Below are 22,117 nucleotides of genomic sequence, written 5' to 3' on the forward strand. Positions count from 1 at the left end.
GGAACTATAAACACGTCTCTGGAAAGGCGACCCAGCATCTTAAATGAACTAAGGAGCTTGCAGGCATGTAGACTCTTGTGTTTCCTCCTCAAACTTTACTATTTCAAAAAACACTGAACAGAAACAAGAATTTGTTTAACAAATTCTTCCTTCAGACCAGAAATCTATTGACCATACTTAAGACATTCTAGAACAGGACTCAGACCTTCAATTGTAAAAGGTACCCAATATTTAAAGGACTACAACCATCTACATTTCAACTGAATACTTTTCTTCATATGTACCACTTTAAATAGAAATATATAGGAAAAGGTGGTTAAACATTTTATACACTCAACAATTAAGCTGAAGGAAGAACTTGAATGATTGATTAATGTGAGAAAACTATGACCAGTCTTTGCCATGGAAGTTTAGAGTTGCTGGCTAATAGAAACTACATAAAGCAAATGATGATACCTCTTGGCCAGTTAAGAAAAGGAGAAGGTCTCCTTCTTCCTCTTCACACATATGTATCTGGATCACTGTTCGAATTGCTGCTTCAAGATAGTCTCTCTCTGGTTCTGGAGTATAAAAAATCTCAACAGGATGTGTTCGGCCAGGAATAGTTAAGAGAGGACAGTTATCAAAGTAAATCTGGAATTTCCCAGCATCAAGGGTAGCACTCATAACTATAACCTGTAGGAGAAAAACAGTAAATTACTTTTGCAGTTTTATCTTTCGAGATTCTTAAATAATCTCAAAAGGAAAAAAAAGTAGTTACTGTCCTAAGTAAGCATATATTATCAGCAATAAAGACAGCCCTTAAGGCTAGGTGTAGTGGTGTATGTCTTCTTTAATCCCAGCACTAGGAAGACACGGGCAGGCATATCTGTGAGGTTGAGGCCAACCTTGTCTACATAGTGAGTTCAGGACAGCATACACAGTGAGATCCTTCTCACCCCTTCCACCCCCAAAAGTCAGTCTTTGAAGATAAAGAAATATTAAAAAATAAAAGTAGATGACAGTATAGTAGCATACCCAGGTAGATCACTACGTGGGTTCAAAGACAGCCAGAGTTATATAGTAAAACCTTGTTTTTAAAAAACAAAAATAAGCCAAGTGGTGGTGACACATGCCTTTAATCCCAGCACTCAGGAGGCAGAGGCAGGTAGATCTGTGAGTTCAAGGCCAGCATGGTCTACATACACTGCGAGTTGCAGGACAAGCCAGGGAAATAGAGAAACCCCGTCTCTCCAAAATAAAATAAAATTAAATTAAATACAGAAAGGAATAAACTATAGCTATTTGTATTTTAAAATTCTAGACTATCAGATAAGTAAAAAGTATCTTCTCATAAGCCCCATGTAAGGGATACACTCAATATGCATTATGAAAATAAAGAGTGGTTAATATGCAATAATATAATTACTGACAGATTTAACTATCTCCAAATAGGGAGGGAGAAGGGGGACAACAAAACCCAACAGACCAGATAAAAATGTATTTATTTCTTCCAAATTATCTTTAATGAGCACAGCGTATTTTGAAAATCTAAAGTACATTAGGGTCTTCAGGCTGGCTGGCCACCAAAGCCCAGGGGTCTTCCCATATCCACCTCCCTGGCCCAGGGTTTACAAGATGGTGCTACCACACTTATGACCATAAGACTTTTTCTTTGGGGTTGATGTCCCTGTGTATAGTTACTCCCACCCTGTTATACTAGGGAATCCAATACCTCTGGCCTCTGCTGGCACCTGCACTCATGTGCACATTCCTAGGAGATAAAGAGCACGTACACACACACATACATACATATTTAAAAACAAAAAACAAATCACTTCTTCACCTTTAAATCTGATCTCTGTCTTACAACTTCCTTCAAAACACCCATGAGAATATCTGTAGCCAATGTTCTTTCATGAGCCTCATCAAGAATTATCACACCATAACGCTCCAGGAGGGGATCATTCATAGCTTCACGAAGTAGCATCCCGTCAGTCATATACCTATAATCAATCACAAAGAATACTAGTCAAGACTCAGCTATGTGGTTTTAAAACGAACCATACTGACATAAGTAACAACTACAAAAATTAAAAAGAGTTTTAAGAGTGCATGAAAGCTAATTATCATAAAATCTTACCAAATAATTATCATAAAATCTTACCAAATACTTAAGTATACTGAGAAACATAACGTAACTCCTGATTGTGCCACACAAATGCTAAAACCAAATTTAAGTGACAAATCTACTGAAGCAGTTCAGCAATTGGACAGCATACAAAATAGTGAACCCCTCTATTTCATCTAAAGTAATTCTAAATTTATTACAAATATTCGGCAAAGAAGTACACCTTCACTACACACGAGTCAAATTTCAGACAAGGACTTGTTATATAGCACTGGCTGGTCTAGGCCTCATGAGTGCTGATAAGAGTCAACCTACCTAGTCCCTATTTATACAGTCTGTGTTTTTTTAGCGTTCTTTTAAAAATAAACCACTGCCATTTCTGTAACCAACTCCCAAGATTTTATTTTACACACATGAAAGAAAAAAATCACTGTCAATTAAACAATGACCAAATGTCCTAACACCGGCTTCTAGTCTTGAAATATTTCATCTATTTGAGGATATTTGGCAATTGCTGTTTTCAGATGCGCTACTGACATGAGCTAAGCAATTCAGTGACAAAGTAATTGTGGATAAGTGCCTTAGCTACAACAAAATTCTTGTTTGAACTTTAAGGGGACATGAAATTACTTATTTCAACAATATTTGTTCAAATGCCTATATAGCATACCTCAGTGCTGCTTCTACACCTTTTCGAACTATCAGTTGCTAGTCTTTCAATAGGAAACCCTACATTTTTGAAAGCACTTTAATTAGCAGATTAATTCAGTCTGTTATTTCCAAAAGTTCACAATGTATACTTGAAATTTACAATACACAAAACTAGATCAGTATCAAATATTCACAGGAAATGATAACCTCCAAATTCCTACCAATTACAAGATTTTATCTGATTCTAAGATGTACTTCAATTTATAAGAAAGATACAAAACTGGCATATTATTAAGTCTCTAACTTGTTTAGATAGGCTTCCAATCATAATTATTTAACAAATTAAATCCAAGTAAAATAAACAGAAAGCTGGTGCTGAGTAACAGTAACCTAAGTAATTTTCAACTAATATATACAAATAGCATAGAATTACCAATAAACTGCATGTAACTTACTCCGAACTAATGAGTGCTAATGAAAATAAACTTCTGGATGTTTCTATAAAGGTGTTTCCAAAAACTTTAAAGTGAAAGGTAAGATCCACTCTAGATGTGGGTGCCATCATGCCAGAGGCATGGAGTAGAAACCACCACCTGAGCTTTCCTTCTCCTTCTTCACCACAGAAAGAGTTACGACCAGCTGCCTCACACTTCTGACCACCATGATGTTCCCCATCCCTTCTTAAAAGATAAGCCAAAATAAGCTTTCTCCTTTTTGTTGCTTGTCTGATGTGTGGTCACAGCAAAGAGAAAAATAACACCCAAATTAATAAGCCTACTTTATAGAAAGCAATTTCTTTAAAGTTATAAAGAATCAACATTTCTGAAGAATACTATCATCTTTTGACTATGGTATCTTTGGAGGATTGATTTCAGTACATCAAGCAGATACCAAAATCTGTATGGCTTTTGAAGTCTTATATAAATTAGCCTGGTATTTGCATATAACCTCTAAATATTTTCCTATATCTATTTTATTTTCTAGATGTACAACACATAATAAAATGCAAATGTTATATAAAGTTTTATTCTTTATGGAATGATAAGCAAGTGTCCAAGAATAGTATTATTTTTTTCTGGATTATTTTCAATTTTCATTTTCACAAATGCCAAAGTACCAACTATATTTACTTTTATATGCCTTACCATCCCACCTTTAGCTACAGAATTTCTGGATGACAATGGTAACAGAGAGAACAAAGCAAAAATGGCTTCATTAAGAGAAGATAGTTCTGTAATAGAGACTGTCCCCATCCTGGGGTAGTTCAACTTTACCCTAGGGTTGATTGTGTATTAAAAACACAGGACTTCTGATGGGCTAACTCAAACACTTATATAATATTAAATAGAAACATCAAGCAAACCTACCCAATATAAATGAAGTTCTACAAAAAGATAGTTCTGTTGTCTAATATTAAGATCTCTTTATAAACAGCCTAGTTATAATACCTGGCTATATTATAGACATTCCAACAAGCTGAGTTTGGATAGTTAATAATCTCAGTGTCTGTATATATATTCACAGCCAATAAATTAAACAAATACTTCTGTTATGAACAGGTCGCCCAAAATGATTTTAAATTTATGAAAGTCTCCTAAATAACTTAGGTTTATGGAAGCATGTTTTCATCTTAACAATGTAAAAAGTAACATTACTATTAACTCAAGATAACTGAGGAGGATGTCAACAACCATTTCTTGAGAATTTTCACAGGATCAAGTTTAATCTGACAAGACTGAACAATAAGTACAACAGTATATCACGTTACTGGCTACAGCGGTTCTCAACCTTCCTTATGCTGCAATCCTTTAATACAGTTCTTCACATTGTGCTGACTCCCAACCATAAAATTATTTTTGTTGCTACTTCATAACTTTAATTTTGCTGTTATGAATCATAATGTAAGTATCTGATATGGAAGACATCTGATATGGAACCCCCAAAGGGGTCAGAATAGGTTGAGAATCACTGGGCTATAGTGAGAACTAGAAGTAGATACTCATCTAAAGAAATATACAATATTTTAGATACCTTAATGTTCTAATAAAGCAAGCAAAGCAAAAACTAGGAAATATCAAACCCCCTTTGTGATACATACATATTCAATCTCAGTTGAAATACTTAGCCCAGACACCTATGTAGATTTAATGTATGTAGATTTAATGAATTTAGTTTGTTTCAGAGTTAAGACACCTACAAGAAAAACCCTAAAAATTTAGTAACTGAGAAAGAAAAAAAAAACATATCATTTTTAAATACTTTCACAACTTGTACAACTCTAAATTGTGAAGGCTATATTCTCTTCCCCCGGAAAAACATGGCAAAAGCTGAGGTTGTCATTTCTATGCAGAATTTTCTAAAACATTGGCACTGTGTAAACAAGCGAGCCTTTCTACCATCAATCCTTCTTAAGCACATAAATATTAGAAGTATAAGTAGAAAATCAAATTAGTTTGCACTGAGAGGTCAACAGTATTCTATTTTCAGGGGGCAAAAAGCATTTCCCTAGTAAACCAAGGATCTGAGTTTAGTCTAACATTTAGAAAAACTACTACACACATTTAAAAAATAAAGAATTCTACTTGAATAGTAAGAATTATTTTAGTCTTTTTAGAGTTGCTTACAGGGTCAACTAACCATTTGTTCTCCAAGGTCAAACTAAACCATTTAGCGTAAGTGCTATTGAGCCTACTACTATAAATTACTTTTAAATTGTACAATTGTGGCCTTAAAGTAGTAGCAGACCTTTTTACCTCTTACCTCAAGGCCCAAAGTTATTTGCCTACTTCTACAATGACAAACACCAAATTTTAACTCATGCTAACCTCCCTAAACTGTAATTCAATTATTGTGCTATATAGAACTTTATTAAATTGCTTTCTTAAGCCCCTTTTTAATTAGTTTAGCTGATGTCTTCATTACTTTTCTATTATTGTGAAGAGACACTAAGACCAAGGCAACTTATAAAGTTTTTTGGAGGCAGCCTACTTTCAGTCTCAGAGGCTGAATCCATGACCATCACGGCAGGAAGGATGGGAGCAAAGAGGCATGGCACTGGAACAGTTGCTCAGAGCTTACATATTACCAGAAAGCTGGAGGGATGAAACTGTGACCCACCCCTAGTGACACACTTCCTCAAACAAGGCCATATCTTCTCCAAGACCACACTTCCTTAGAGGAGTCCTTCCCCAACAGTCCAACTGGTAACCAAAGATTCAAATATTTGAGCCTATGAGGGCTACTCTCACTCAAATAATCACAGTTGGTTAGTAAGATTCAACTTATCAAGACAGAATGTACTACCAATACCACCAGCAGCAACTGTTAGCCATGATGACTATACACTACTAATCTGTCAGTAATTACTTAGTTGTACACAGATCAAGATACTCAGAATAATCCTTAAGACAGTTACGAGCTCCATCTTCTGAAACTTCCAACTAATTATCACACTTTAAGTAGCAGGGCTAGTACCAACTCAAAGACCCTAGGATAGAGGAAACATCATCTTGGTTCTCAAATTCCCCATCTGCTAGAGCACTGTGTCCTGCTGGCCAGTACTCCAGAGTCTAAATTCTTACAGTTAGCACTTCAGTATTAAATTTGCCATGTGATAGCTCATAATCCACTGGGTGCCAACCTTAAATGTTCTGTATTACCAAGATCCTTACTGAGTAGGGTTTGTATTTTGTTTGGTAGGACCTTTGGTTTCTTTCATCTTCTTACCTACCTTTGAAATTAAAACAAGTCTACAAATTTTATGATCTAGATTGTATAAACCTATTCTGTTAAAAATGTATTTCCTTCAAGCTTTACATGGGGCAGTTTATATGAAACCCAAGACTGCCATTCATTTTTACCTCTCACATCCTCTTGAATTTACCTTTTCTTAGCTTCCTAGCAGCTTACTCTCAAAATATACACCAGATAAAATTCTCAGTAGAGTATCAGAACAATAGTCAACAGAAAAAAACTCATGTCCCCCAAAAATTATACTTTGTTTTATAAACTAACCCCAGACTGGGTCTCCTTTAAAATTCCAAAACCAAAGTTACTAAGATAACCAAAACACATTCAGAATGAACAGGAAATTACATAAATCACTCAATTAAGAAGTCAGGGATTTTAGTGAATCTGCCTCCTTTCCTAATTTTGCTAAATATTCATCAAGATTTTTGTAGTTACAAGTTTCCCATTCCTCTACTGCCTATTTGACTTCCTCAGATTAAGTGGAAAAAGGAAGGAGAATCCACAAAAGTTCTATACAAGGAAGTACAGGAAACAGACATAAATAAATCCTGTCCCAAAGATACTATGGCTCAACAAGGCAAGACAGATTAAAATTGCTTCCTTGATCTTACACTGTCTCCATAATAATCTAGTTCTTTAATATCTTAAAAGCTCATACAAGTTTGTTCAATGTATGATTTTTTTATTAGAAATGAAAGACCTGTAGTATTTTCTAAAGCAAAAAAAAAAAAAGTTAGCTACTCCACATGGTAGCACATGCCTCTAAACCAACCCTTAGGAGGCAGTCAGGCAGAACTCAGTTCTAGGCCATCCTGATCTATACAGCAAAGCCCAGGACAGCTAGGGTTCCAGAGACCCTGTCTCAAAAACACACACAAAGTTGTTATTACCACAGAAACATGGCTCAGAAGTTAAAGACACTTCTATTACATATGATATCTGCGTTTGATCTGCTGGAATCTAAATGGTGGAGAGAACCACAAGCTGTTCTGTTATATACTCATACATGGGCCGTGGCGGGCCAAGCTCAAACTCACACCCAAATTTTATATATTTAAAGGCTTAACAACTAACCTTCCCCTTAAGAGAACAAAGAGAAATTTCATACACCTGAAATTCTTTCACCCTATACCTATATCCTTCTATTAGCTTTAACTGGGTCTTAGACTTTCAACAGTAATTGTTCAAGACTGAGATACAGATCACTGGTAAAGTACTTGCCTAGTGAGCACAAGACCCTGGGTTAGACTCCACACCAACACCAAAACAAACCCATTTCTCATCTAAAGTGAATCCTGAGTTATTCGTCCATATAAACACCATGTTCTGCTTCCAATATCTGAAACTTTGTATTTGTATTTGATGGACATGGAGCAGATTAATTTCTTACTACTACACTGCTGAACATATAAAGCTCTGTTAAATAGCTAAATTGTTGAGTATTTCTTGGTAAATACTGGATTTCCTCAATATCAAGCTTCTAATTGTACAGCTAGAAAAAAATTATCTTAACTACCACTAATATTAGCAAAAGCCAACTCCAAAATATTTTTCTATCCTTTGTAGAACTTAATGCATATCAAACACTGAAAATAATATATTATCAAACTGCCTAAATTGTGAGATATTCAAGAAAAATCTTTTTTTCCCCTTTTCTTCTCTAAGACAGGGTTTCTCTGTGTAGCCCTAGCTCTCCTGGAACTTGCTTTGTTGACCTGGCTGGCCTTGAATTCAGAGATTCGTCTGCCTCTGCCTCCCAAATGCTGGCATTAAAGGTGTATACCACCACTGCCCTGATAAGAAAAATCTTTAAAAGTCAGTTTTCTTTACTATTCTTTTGTATTAAAAATTCATTTGACTATTTGATGAAAATATGAGGACTTTAATTTCTAAATAGGAAAATAGCTAATCCAGTGTAAAGAACTGTCCTATGCATGCACTCTTCCTACTCAATTAACTATACAACTAGCATTCAGTTTATTAAAGCTTTAGCTATTGTTAACATATGAGTTTTCAGTGAGTTAATACATTACTATAGCAAACATAGCCAGGTACTTTTTTACAGCACTGCTTAGTGAAGCAGTCCTGTCAATCAAAACTACCACTAGAGCTCTTCCCATTAAATAATACTTAGAGTTACAATTTTTCTTTCCTTGAAGGAAAGAATGAAAAAATATATACCCACTTCCAAGACTATTAACAATGCCAGGTTAGTTTTAACTACTGAAGAGATTGCAAAACACCAATAAGCTTACCTTATCAGGAATTTTTTTAAAGCTTAATTACAATTTCTGGGAATTGCTTAGTAAGATAAAATGACAATACCAAAAATGCTTTCACTTTGAAATACTGCACCTGTTTGTTTCGCTCTTTTAAAGTGAACCAATCTTTCACAAAGATGCATCTTTTGAAAATCTACCCTTCCTCACTTTCTATCACACACACTATTAACACAGCTTGTACCTTTCTCAAATTCCAAATTGTTTTCTCCCCTAAACTGTACATAATCAAATGTCAAAAAAAAAAAAAAAAAAAAGATTCCTTTTAGAAACAAGGAAAAATCTGTTAAGAAATTATGAAGTTCTGCCAGGCGGTGGTGGTGCACTCCTTTAATCCCAGCACTTGGAAGGCAGAACCAGGTGGATCCCTGTGAGTTCGAGGCCAGCCTGGTCTACAGAGCGAGATCCAGGACAGCACCAAAGCTACACAGAAAAACCCTATTGGGGGGGGGGGGGGTTATGAAGTTCTAATGAAATGAAACACACCCAAGAACTAGAAAAAAAGTGAAATATTAGATAAAAAGTAACTGAATATTCTGACTAAAGAATTGTTTTTAAGTTATACATTTTAAGGAACATACTAAATACTAAATATTTAAAAACAAGAATATGTAATAATTAAGATCTGATTACTTTAAGAGTGAAAATTCTCAAATATGGATGAAACAAAAAAAGGTTGAAGATGGTGAATACAGAATCTCATACTGTTCTAAACATTTGAAATTTTATACACTACAATTTTTCCTAATCCAATCAAGTAAGTCTCATTTATCTCACTACAAAGTATAGCTACACCACAGGTTCATGTCACTGACCACTTAATACATGTGCCAGTTATCTTTTTAGAATGCAACTGATAACCGTAACATAACCAATTTATTTCTAAAATTGACTAAATGACCTATAAATGCAAATTAAAAAAAAACAGAGTTAAGATTTGTTGGACAATATATACCACTACTTATGCAGAACGTAACTAAAAGATACAGAAAACAACTAGGCAAGTAAAAGTTATGAGGCTCAATACGGTCATGAGTATACCAACTACAAAGAAGCAGAATCTTAAGGAGGTATCATAAATACATTATTACAGAAGATTCCTCTATGAGCTCATGCACAACAAGAACTGTATTATCAATTTCCCTTACCCACAAATAAATCAATTTCCCTTACCCACATATCCCACCCACACCATTTGCTCTAAAAGTAACTTTTTTAACGGACATTTTTACTCTTTATCATATTTAACTGAACAATCTACTAAAACCTCACATTTTATGGTATCAGTAATATTTCACAGAAGATGAAGCATCACATAAGTAAAATCTGACCTTTGAAACAGAATTTCTACTGAAGGGATAAACAGATTATCACCAAGGGAAAAAACTGATTAAAAAAATTAAGAAGTCACCTGGCATGTCTAAGACAGTTTACTGCATTCAATTCTAAACCTGTAACTCCATTAGTAAAGCTCTGTAACTAATGGTAGATTTAGAGAAGCTACATTTTAGAGGAGCATCCACCCATTTTAAAGATAGGGTACTTACTTAAGAATGGTTTTTGCACTACTGCAGTCTTCAAATCGAATGGAGTAGCCAACTTCCTGGCCTAACATTACATCCATCTCATCAGCAACTCTCTGAGCCACACTCATTGCAGCCACTCGTCTGGGCTGTGTACACGCAACTCCTCTTTTGGGTCCTGGCAATGATCGCATATACTCCACACACCACTGTGGTATCTATGAAATAATTTCACATTTAAAATGTTATGCTTTGCCTGAATACAAACTATATGCATCATCAAGTACTTTATTTCATTCTAATAATTTAAAGCAAAATTCAATTACGCAAACAAGCTATTTATGACTCACATTACAATAGCTAGAAGGGTTCATAAATAACATTGATGTGATATAATTATACTCCTGGGTGGGCAAAGTCCACTCAGACTGCTCAATATGCTCAATAGTACATCTGTACCATCACTATTTTTTAAACAATGGAAGAAAACACCAATTTAAATTCTAAGTTCTACCCTTTATAAAAAATTTTAAGTCTCAAAAGTAAAATGTAACATGGTTCTGAAAGTCACACATTTTTAATTATAAAAACTGTAGGCACAAGCATCATATCTTCTTGTGGCCATAAATTGCAGTGTATCATAAGGTCATCATAACACTGTTCCTCTTCTTCCAAGAGTGGTATACACAGTGATAGTACCTTAGATACCATCTTAAAAGTTCTTGAAATTGCCACCTTCAAGTTCAACAGGACAGAGCAGCAGCCAAGGAAAAAAGGGAAAAGAAAATCCCAAGCTCAAGAGGGTCATTATGGTGACCTGATACACTATGTAGACATGAAGGAACTCTCTCATTGTTTGGTTCCCTAGTTATTTAACTAGAAAGAGTAGGAAGGAAGATGCAGATGTTCACCACCTTCAGCAAGAATCCTCTGCTACATGATTTACTAAGTACAGAGCTTCTGTTTTATGTAATGGAAAAGCCCTACAGACAGTAGTATCAGGACATATCATGAATGTGATAAATACAATTAATGTAATTAATGAATATCATAAATATAGTTATTGAATGAATACTGCGGATGTAATCAATGAATACCACAAATGTAATATCATGAGTGTAATTAATGAATATCATGAATGCAATTAATATCTTGAATGTAATTCATGTCACTGAATTGTGAACTTAAAAATGGTTACAATTGCAAATATGTTCATTTAAAAAAATAAGGTGGAATGTAATCACCATATATTATGTGTATGAAATTAAAGACAGCGATGTTCTAATAGAAAGTGGTGATGGTGTCATGGGCCTATGAGGATGCTAGACTAAAGTCTATCAAACTGTGCAAACAGGCAAATTATATTCTATGTGAATTATTTGTCAATCAAGATTTTATAAAACATTAAAAAAAAATCCTCTGCTGCAAGTACCTGAATCTGTCTCCATTAAAGCTTCTGAGAGCCTAACAGGTTCTAATGCTACAGAATACAGAGGATTTAGATCTAAGTGTTTATATGACGCTAACTGATGAAAATGTTGGTTAGTATACTGTTATGTAATTTAATTACTCTAGCCATTAGGCTAACTTCTGCATAAAAATAAGTAACTCAAAGGAAAAGCAATTACGTTGTTTCTCCAAAGAAAACAGTATGTTATGCTTCAAGGGCTTAAATAAAGAAAAACGATAAACTAAAATAACAGTACCTCCCTAGTTCTGTGAACCAACAGACCAAGAGTCAGGCGCTTTTTTAGGAAAACTTTATTTATCTACTTTCATTTCACCATCCCTCCTCCAAGAGTAGAAAGAAAAATGTGGTGACCAATCAAGGTAAAATTCAAAGCACTGAGTAGGAGATCAAAGGAACAATTAATCCTTAATTCTTAAAAAAAAAAAACTTCGGATTTTGGGGTTAAAAAAATCCATTCCAATAAAATGAATGACTTAACCTCATTTTAGAAACAAGATAGTTCAGTTAATTTCACAGATTTCCATCTTTTAGAAGTTCTTTGTACTCTTAACTGATGACAAAATAATAAACTTACTGATTAATTCCTAATAAAAACCCACCTTCTGCAAAAATTTTTCTACAAAAAATAATTTTTCAAACAAAACTTTTCTAGTAGGGTACATATTTTACATAGATTCCCAATCCTAATGTCTACCCTGATAGAAAGTACTTGGTTCTCCTTATATTCTCATCTGAATAATGCAAACTATCTTCAAGGCAGAGGCATAAAAAAACTTAAAATGGGATAAAGTATGAAAAAATATAGTGCTTTACACTCCAAAAGTGCTAATTAAACAAAGATTGGTAATACTATGTAAACCTACTGGTGAAATATCCGAAATTTAAAATTCTATGACATTAATAATTTAGAGCTATTGATTCAACAATCATTTTTAAAGATTTCAACACATTAAAGTTTGAGGGGTTTTTTGAAACAGGGTCTCTTTCTGTAGAACAGGCTGCCCCTAAACTTTGTCCTATCACACACATCTAAGTTTGAGTTCTGAACATCAAGTTGTCCCTCAATTTTTGGTTGCTATAGAATCAAAATGTCTCCACAAAATATTTAAATTGATTTGTAGCACATAATTTTAAAAAAAGTAAAAAATAAATCCTAAGCCAGGCATGATGTTCCACGTCTGTAACCACAGGTTCAGAATGGCAAACTAGATGCAAGCCTAGCCTACATAGCAAGATCTTCTTAAAAAAAAAAAACACATACATCAATGATAGAGCTCTTGCCTAGCAGCATGCTCAATTAAAAATGTTTACCTATATTCTTAAAAATGAATAACCAGTAAAAAAGCATATTATTTTACATATTAAGATGGGCAATTATTAAGTTCATTCCCATGGTTCCCTGAATTTTACAAATTTTCTACCTAGTCCAGTGACTCTTTAACTGATGATTTTCAGGTTAGAACACATGAAAAGCAGTTAACTTCACTCAAGACTGCAAGGAAATGTATATTAATCCCCCAAAGTACTACTACTTTTCACCTATCAGATTAACAGAATTGAAGTTCGGGGATATAACCAAAAAGTTTATGGATGCTTATAAGTTCATATGTTCCCGCCAGGCGGTGGTAGCACATGCCTTTAATCCCAGCACTGGGGAGGCAAAGGTAGGCAGATCTCTGTGAGTTCGAAGCCAGACTGGGCTACAGAGTGAGTTTCAGTAAAGGCCCAAAGCTACACAGAGAAACCCTGTCTTGAAAAACCAAAAAAAGAGTTCATATGTTCCCTAAGAAAGAAGGGCTATTTGGCTACATGTAGTACAACTACAATAAATCCAGCCAGTTCAGAACCTATAAACACATTTGTCCCCAACAAAGCCTATGGTCAGCAAGAAACCTCAATGACTTAAAGGCACTTGCCATTAAGGCTGACAACTTAAGTTCAATCCTCTGTACCTATATGGTGAGAGAGGATTCTCCCAAGTCATCCTGATTGCTACCTGTGTGCTTGGAGCATGGTTACACCCATACACAAACATAAATAGATGCAATAAAAAATACAAAATATAAAAACAGGCTACCTGTCTATCACAGTACTAAGTACTGGCTTGTTCATGTTTAAAGACTACAGGCACCTACTGAGACACCTGTAACTGTTTAGTACTACACAGGGGAGGCAGATGGATGTAGGTCACAACTAGAGACTTTGGACCTTGTAGCATTTCTTTTTCTGTGAGATGGGAACTCATGTAGACCAATCAAGGGTGGCCTTGATTGAATTCAAAGACCTGCCTACCTGATTCCTAAATACTGGAATTTAAAAGCTATGTGTTATCATGACTGGAAACTTCAATTTTTGACACTATTCACATAATTCAAATATTTTAACAAAGAAATAACTACCCCAATGGTTCAGATCTCTCTACTCAAGCACCAGAAAACAAACTTTGTACTCCCAACTCTAATGTCCCAAGGTTAAAATGTGTTGGAAATTATTCCTGCCGTACTCAAAATATCAAGATGAGAAAATATTAGCTATTTTCCTGTGTAGACTAAGAAAAAAACACTCTCTATTGGAATAACACCCTGGAAGTCACTAAATAGTGCTCACCAAAGTACTCTTCTTTAAGGCACTCTACATGGCAGAAAATTGGAAATGAATAGACAAACACTAGAAAATGACTACCATGACCAAATCAGCACATTTAGTTAAGTTTAAACATGAACATAACGTATTTGCCATAGTATTTAACAACTCACCTGTGTTGTTTTACCAGACCCAGTCTCACCAACCAGTACAAATGACTGATGTCTAACAAGAATATCTGTAAACCTATCCTTGTATTCCCAAACAGGGAGCTGCAGCCGTTTCTTTAGAATATCATAATATCGAGGAGTATGGGGCAGGTTGGTAAATGGATTAATGCACTGTGGAAGTGATGTGTGTCCTGCGTGTCCGGTGTGTGTTGAATGGGCAGAATGTGTAGAATGTGTTGAATGAGCCGAGTGGGTTGAGTGAGCTGAATGAGAAGCTTTTAAAGGCGGCAATCCAGCACTGATAAGCATAGCATTGGTGGAAGCTCTCAATTCCTTTTCCTTTTCTTTCTCCCTCTCCCGTTCTCTATCTCCTCTATCACGTTCTCGGTCACGATCTTTAGATCGGTCTTCTCTATCCCGGTCTCTATCCCGGTCTTTCCTGGAAATATAAAAATTTAGAAAACAGAGGGATTATTTATAAAACCATGTCTCAATGAATTATTAGAAATGAATAGATTCTTCATGCACCACCATAACATCCTTTACTAGATGAGGTCTCTAGCTCTACCCTTCTAAAACTTTAAGCATGACAACATTAAAAACTGATCCACAGGCCATCCAAATGGCTCAGCAGATAAAGGTTGGATCCCAAGCCTGACAGTCTGAATTCAATATCCAGAACCCACATGGTAGAAGAGGACCAACTCTTCGAATCTCTCCTTAACACAAACTCCAATATAACTTAAAAAACAAATCACAACAAAAAAACTGAAGCTGGACATGGTGACACAAACCTTTAATCCCAGCACTTGGGAGGCAGAGGCAGGTGGATCTCTGAGTTTGTATCTATAACAAGTAATCCTAATGGAGTAAATCCAACTTATAAACCATAAGCTGCCAAGGTTTTGGGACCCAGACGAAAATAATGAGGCAATGTGGAGATGACAGAAACAAACTCCTAAACCTGTCATCAGTCCAACACATCAAGTTCATTTCCTGCAACTCAAGTATCTATAGCGCATAGTAGGAAAGAGCATTCCCTGTCCATAGTCTAGTAGGGGGAGCAACAGTCAAGACCTTAAGCTGAATACAACTAAATGCTTACTAAACACAGCATTGTATGAAAATAGTTCAGCCACAGCACTGGTAAACTGATAAACTTTAGCTGATCCTGTTCTTAAAATATGGGATTTGATTCCATACAAACTTGCAGTAAAGAAAAGCCTTATTAGCATGTGACTTCTCCCAACCTAATGTCCACCCACTACAGAATTATAAAACATATGACATAAAACTGAAATAAAGCCACACATGCCATACAAAACCCAAAGAAATCAAAAGTATATAGGTAAAAGATTACTTAAGGAAAAAAAAAAAAAAAAAAAAAAAAAAAAGACCATGCCATAGTGGTGCACGCCTTTAATCCCAGCACTTGGCAGGTAGAGGAAGGCGGATCTCTGAATTCGAGGCCACCCTGGTCCACAAAGCAAGTTTCAGGACAACTAGGACTGTTACACAAACAAACCTGCCCCCCCCAAAAAAAACAAAAACAAAAAAAGAGGAAAAAAAGAAAAGAGATACAACTCAAAATTTCAATCTTGACCCTCTCTTTGAAATATCTCCCCAACCATCACCTTCGTTGCTAATTTTGCTTCTCATTTAGGTGTTCCTTAACTGGGCATTTATATCACCTCAAAAATGTGAGTTCAAAGTTTATAAAGCAAAGAAGGAAGTGTATAGACTCAAATAGCTCAAAGACTAGATACCTTTACAGGCCTAGTAGTTCAGTGGGTAAAAGCACTTGCTGTGAAAGCAAGAAAACCTGAGTTCAAATCTGCAGCTCTCTTTGTAAACCTGTAACCCCGGCATTGGTGAGGGCGGGAAGAAAGGTGGATCTTGAGTTTGCAGGCCAGCCTAGCTGGAACAGTCAGCTTCAGATTCAGTGAGACCCTGTCTCAAATGAGAGGGCAATGTATTTGAACGGGGTGTATGGGGCTGTGCACAAGTGTGCCATAAGAAGGGTTTATGTTTGTGGTTTATCACTTCATTCTAAAGGACAAAAAAAGAAGCTGAACAAGCATCTTCTATATTTAAGAGTATGGAATCAGACAGTTAAGATACAGACCTAACCTTTCCAAAGCAACAAAACCTAGGGAAGAGATACCAGACAAATCAATCCATGTAATGCTTTGTGATAAATTAATACCTACACTAACACACTTTTCCAGGACACATTTCACCTACAGCTTCATTACTATAGCGGACAAAGAAATACAGTGCAAAACACAAGGATCTGCTGATCAATAGTGAGAATTTAAGGTTCCTCCCCCCCCAAAAAAAAACAGAGGGTTATGGCAACCATAGCTGCAAAACCACAGGAAAGGCCTAAGACTGGTTTATCTACTCTGCAAAGTGAGAACTATTAACAAACCATCAAGACAACATTTGGGATGCAGAAAACTAATTCAATGGCCTAGAAATGCTGTTGCAGTTCACAAGGGCTACTCTGGATGACAAAGGTAAAAGAGCTGTTATGTCCTCTCCACATACAGGGAGACTTGTCCATGTGCACGTTCTCTTATTGAAGCGGGCATTTATAAAAGCTTTGTTAATAAAAATTTGTTAGTTAAGCATAACACTTAATTTTAAAGAAAATAAAAACAATCCTGGTGTAGCAGTACACATCTTTAATCCCAGAACTTGGGAGACAGAGGCAGGCTGATCTCTGGTCTACATAGTGAGTTTCTAAGATAGCCATAGATATGTAGAGAAACACTGTCTCAAAAGGAGGGAGGCAGGGAAGGAGGGGAGGGGAGGGGAGGGGAGGGAAGGGAAGGGGAAGAGAAAGAGAGCTCTAAATAGTTCAGTCAACACTATGACATGTATCAAGAACTGTCAGTGTTTCCTTGCTCACATGCAATTGTGTCTATTGATATGGAACTAAAAACATTAAGTAAGCTAATACTATGATAATGTTCTCTGGCATATCTGAAATGTGCCAACAAACACTGGTTACTACTGATGGTTCAGTTTAAATTGTACCTGGAATAATGACAGGCATGAATATATTGCTAATAAGAATGGAAACTAGGCATCTACATCAGAGTATTTTATATAAACACTGCTTTTTCTGACAATCTCTCTTTCAGAACTTCTAAGCATGTGTGTTTATATACAAGAATACTAATACTTTTCATCTACAAAAACCTGGGAAATTACTTAACATTGAGCAAGACAGGAGATGCACCTTACATACAACAGGAGTACTATGCAACCAACAGGAAGGCTATCGCTGTTGTTATTGATATGAGAGAAAAAATAAATCAAAGCATACATCCACACAAATCCTGTGAGCTCACTGTTTTTACAGTTCACATATATGAATAAATATGCTCTCCAAAGACAGAAATAAATATTTGGAGGAATTTACTACTTTTTTTCCTTTATACCTTTACATAACATTTCTTGTCCACTGCATCTAATTATTTAATCTCAGCTACCACACAGGATTGCACTGAAACACTTTTCTACATACAAAGCACCTTCAACAGTATCAGGTACTCCCTGTAATTAAAAGTTCTGATCAGGAATACTAAAAACCATTAGAATGAAAATTTCCTTATCTTCAGATTCTTCCAGATCTGGTGAGATGCTCAGCCAGTAAAAGCAATTGCCACCATGACCCCTGAGGTCCACCTGGTAGGAGCTAACTCACTACCATGTTTTCTTCCAAAGGCCACACACACACAAAAGGTAGTGGAAAGATAAGACAGTAGGGTCTGGTGACAGCTGGGTTCACAAAATGAACAAACCTATGATGCCAAATAGACTAAACAAGGAGGGAGGGAAGGAAGGAGGAGGGAGAGAAGGAAGGGCAAAGGATCCCTGGCTGTCAAAAGTACATTCAAACTAAGGGGGGGGTTATACCAAGCACAAATGTTGTATAAACTCATTACTAAAGAAAACCAGTTCTATAAGAAAAGGTACTCAACCGGGCGGTGGTGGCGCACTGCACCTTTAATCCCAGCATTCGGGAGGCAGAGCCAGGTGGATCTCTGAGTTCAAGGCCAGTCTGGGCTACAGAGCCAGTTACAGGAAAGGCACAAAGCTACACAGAGAAACTCTGTCTCAAAAAACAAACAAAAGAAAGAAAAGGTACTCAGAAAACCTAGGAAACGGTGAAAAACTGCCCTCCAGAATCTCTAGAAATTAAGGAAATACTGTACAAATGACCTAACTCTCCTACACTCACTGACAAATATGTAATATTCAGAGGAAATATGCAGCCACCATGATACACCCAAAAGTCCGTTTTACCAAGGTTATGTTGTGCAAGAAAAAGGCAATCACCATATACACTTGTAGCACGGAATTCCCAATCCTAATAAAAAGCTTTTTCGAATGAACATAACAAAAAAGCACTGTTTCCCAGTGTTTATTCCAATGTGACCTCTGAGAACGGAAATTAGTTGCTTCTTAGCCAAATGTGACATTCATTTTAGCTTCACAGAAGTTCAAAACCAAATATCGTCCCCGCCTTTACCCACATAATATAAATGCCATTATGACAGGTGGTAATGTCTAACTACATTACTAAGATTCATGTTGAGAAAAGCAGAGTTCTAGATGTCACTACATAAAGTATGGAAAAGCTCACTGTAACCCTTGGAGAATACGTGTTTCTACCTCTAAGTACTATGACCAAGCTCATATACTAACATTTGGGAATTTTTGCTTGAAGGAACAGTCTAAGAAACCGTCTTGTGATACTGTGTTATTACAATGCCTGGTATTACAAGATTTTTTTTTTTTAAAAAATCTATAGGGTCAAACTGTGACAAACCTGCTTTCCATATCAATATTTCAACCTAATGAGAGTATCAGAGCACATCCTATCCTGACCTATACTTCACACTGATAGTTAGAAATCAAAGCCCAAAGTACTGTCCATGAATAAAAACTCAGAGGCCACACAGGTGAGTCGGTGTCACAAGGCACAAGAAAATGATAAAATCATGCAACAAATTTGGATATTCGGGCTAACGTGGACTTTGTTTTTTAATTCACCAAACACATCTCCTACTGCCACAGTGAAAACATACAGCCTAAAGTGGGGGGCAGGAATATAAACCAAAGTACATTTTAAGTATGAACTGTGAAAGAAAACTGGAAAATGATCACTACAATACAACTTCTTACATGCGAAATGCCTCTTCCCTTTGCGAGAGTCTAAGAAAATGACCCAAACTGCCAGATCAAGAATCGGCGTAAGCATTTCTCAATCTGCACGTGGGTTATGTTTGCTCACACATGCTTAACAACACTTTTTGCAAAGTGAGCCCAAAGTGGGCAAGGGATAGAAAATAACTTAGGGAGCCGAGGGTGCAAATACATCTTTTCACCGTCCTACCCCAGTGATGCTCTCAGCAAGATCGATTTTTTTAAGCAAAGCAGGAAATAAAGGAGATGGCGGGAGGGCAGGCGAAGGGCGGAAGTTGGCAACGGCCTCCGCTCCAGTGCCTCAATGGAACGAGGCCCGTCGTCTCCCGCCAAACAGTGCGCCCCGCGGTCTGATCGCTCCCATCACCAAGCAGACTGCTCCCACCGCCGCCCGGGGCCGCCCGCGGCCCGGTGCCCCTGGCCACGGGGTTCCGGCCGCCCTCCCCGGCTGCGGGCCTCACGCGAGCACCGAGGCCTCGCGGCCCGCTCCTCACGCCCGCCGCCCGCGGCCTCGTGGCCACCGCAGGCCTCTCGTCCTCGCCGCACACCCTCGGGCCCGCGCCCACCTGGCCGGCCGGCGCTAAGACAAAGACGCGGCTGCCGGGCCTGCTCCCCGCCGCAAGCCAACAAAGCCCGGGCCGCGACCGCGCGCCCCGGCCTGCCTTACCCATCGGTCCCCGCACGCTTCTTGCCGGAGGGGTAATCCTCCCCAAGGTCCAACCGATGCCGCTTGGACATCCTCGCACTCCCGAGAGCGGACGCTTAGGAAGGAAGGGAGAAGAGAGACTCCAGCAGCGCGACCCGCACAGAAGAGGCCCGCTGCTCACCTCGCGGGGACCCCCACCCCTCCCGCCACCGCAGCCCGCTCCGTGCGGCCCGAACCAGGAGCTAAAATGGCGGCCGCGACGAGGGCTGGGCCTGCGCGCGCGCGTGCGCGCGCGGCTGCCTCCGCGGCGGGCGTGCCGGCGTGGTGCGTGCGCGCGCGCGCGCGCGCGCCGGCCGGGGCGGGAACGCCAGCCGCTCCCGCTCTGCGATTGGCTGAAACGTCCTGCGCCGTGGCGCGCCCTCCCCCCCCCCACCCCGGAGGGGGGCTCCTCCCTCTCCCTCGGATAGGTGCGCCCGTCTAGACAAGCGGCGGCGGCTGGGAGGGAAGGAGATGCGCCTGAAGCTGTTACTGGCAGCCTGGAGTTCAATCGCCAAGTTGGAAAAGCCTAGACAGGAAATCTCTATCCGTCTCTTGTCTTTACTTTTGCTGTTCAGGGTCTGTAGCTCAGCAAGGTTAGGAAAGTCATGGAGAGCACACACAGCTGATAAGTGGCCGAGCAGGACACAACTATTTTTATAACTCCAGAACCAGAATTTGCTGTTGTTGTACCCTCTGCACAACAGGGTGAGAAAAAATGTTAATTTACTGAGGCTCATTTTGCCCATTTACCCCAGAACAAATAACATCTATTTATTCAAACTATAGGTGTTTTGGATAGGGTGCAGAAAATTGGCGGTAATCATGCTGTGCACCTTATTTTGCCTCCAATCGTCTGTACCCTCGACTTCCTCCGTTTGTGTGTATATGAGCATATATTAGGCACCCGGGAGTGTTAGCTCTACCTCTGTCTTCGTTTGGTTTGAGTTGGGTTGGGTTTCTCTGTGTAGCCCTGGCTATCCTGAAACTCGCTCTGTAGACGAGGCTAGCCTCAAATTCAGAGATTAGGCGCTGTCTGTCGGTTTCCTAGTGCTGGGATTAAAGGCGTGCACCAGCGCGCCTGACTTCTGTCCTCCAGAAGGACAGAGGCAATAGGATGTTGATGAGTTGGAAGTACAGAGAACCCTGAAAGGCATTTTATAGACGTGACTGAAGGAGGCTAATAGCTCAGCCATTTAGACTCACTGTAGCTGGGCTGTGGTGGGGCATGCTTTTAATCCTAGCACTCGGAAGGCAGAGGAAGACAGATTTCCCTGAGTTCAAGGCCATCCTGGTCTACAGAGCAAGTTCCAAGACAGCCAGAGCTACACAGGGAGACCTCGTCTCGAAAAAACACAGCAAAACAAAAAGACTACTGTAGTGGCAAGTTAGGGAGGCAAGGTAACCCTTAAGAGTTTTGTGGATCTTTGTCCTTATAGCCTATGTGCTTGGTCAGTTCCAATCATTTCCAGAAGAGCGGGAGAAAGGTCTGACGACCAGCCCCAACACAGGTTATCACTTCATTTCAAGGCTCCCCTTGGATGCCCCTTGGCTCTAGTTCCGTGCAAATTCTCAAAACTACAATCTCTAAAATTAAATACAACGGAATCATCGCAGATGGCAGCTTCTATTTTTGTAACAAATCTACAACACAAAGAAAATGAGTATCTTTTTTATC

The 22,117-nt window shown here is 38.2% G+C and overlaps 1 protein-coding gene across 1 annotated transcript in view; it reads right to left on the reverse strand.

Annotated features, from left to right (window-relative positions):
• The window catches only part of Dhx15 (DEAH-box helicase 15), a 42,615-nt gene extending 21,933 nt beyond the window's left edge, over nucleotides 1–20,682 (reverse strand). The window contains exons 1-5 of the mRNA XM_028865899.2: nucleotides 20,425–20,682; nucleotides 14,541–14,976; nucleotides 10,338–10,531; nucleotides 1,826–1,985; nucleotides 457–675 (exon numbers count right to left, since the gene is read on the reverse strand). Coding sequence (XP_028721732.1) covers nucleotides 457–675; nucleotides 1,826–1,985; nucleotides 10,338–10,531; nucleotides 14,541–14,976; nucleotides 20,425–20,495 — 1,080 coding nt within the window. The 5' untranslated portion in view covers nucleotides 20,496–20,682. The remainder of the gene's footprint in view (nucleotides 1–456; nucleotides 676–1,825; nucleotides 1,986–10,337; nucleotides 10,532–14,540; nucleotides 14,977–20,424) is intronic.
• Between the last annotated feature and the right edge of the window lie 1,435 nt (nucleotides 20,683–22,117).

This window comes from Peromyscus leucopus, chromosome 10 (genome assembly GCF_004664715.2).
Source record: "Peromyscus leucopus breed LL Stock chromosome 10, UCI_PerLeu_2.1, whole genome shotgun sequence".
In the NCBI taxonomy this organism is placed as follows: Eukaryota; Metazoa; Chordata; class Mammalia; order Rodentia; family Cricetidae; genus Peromyscus; species Peromyscus leucopus.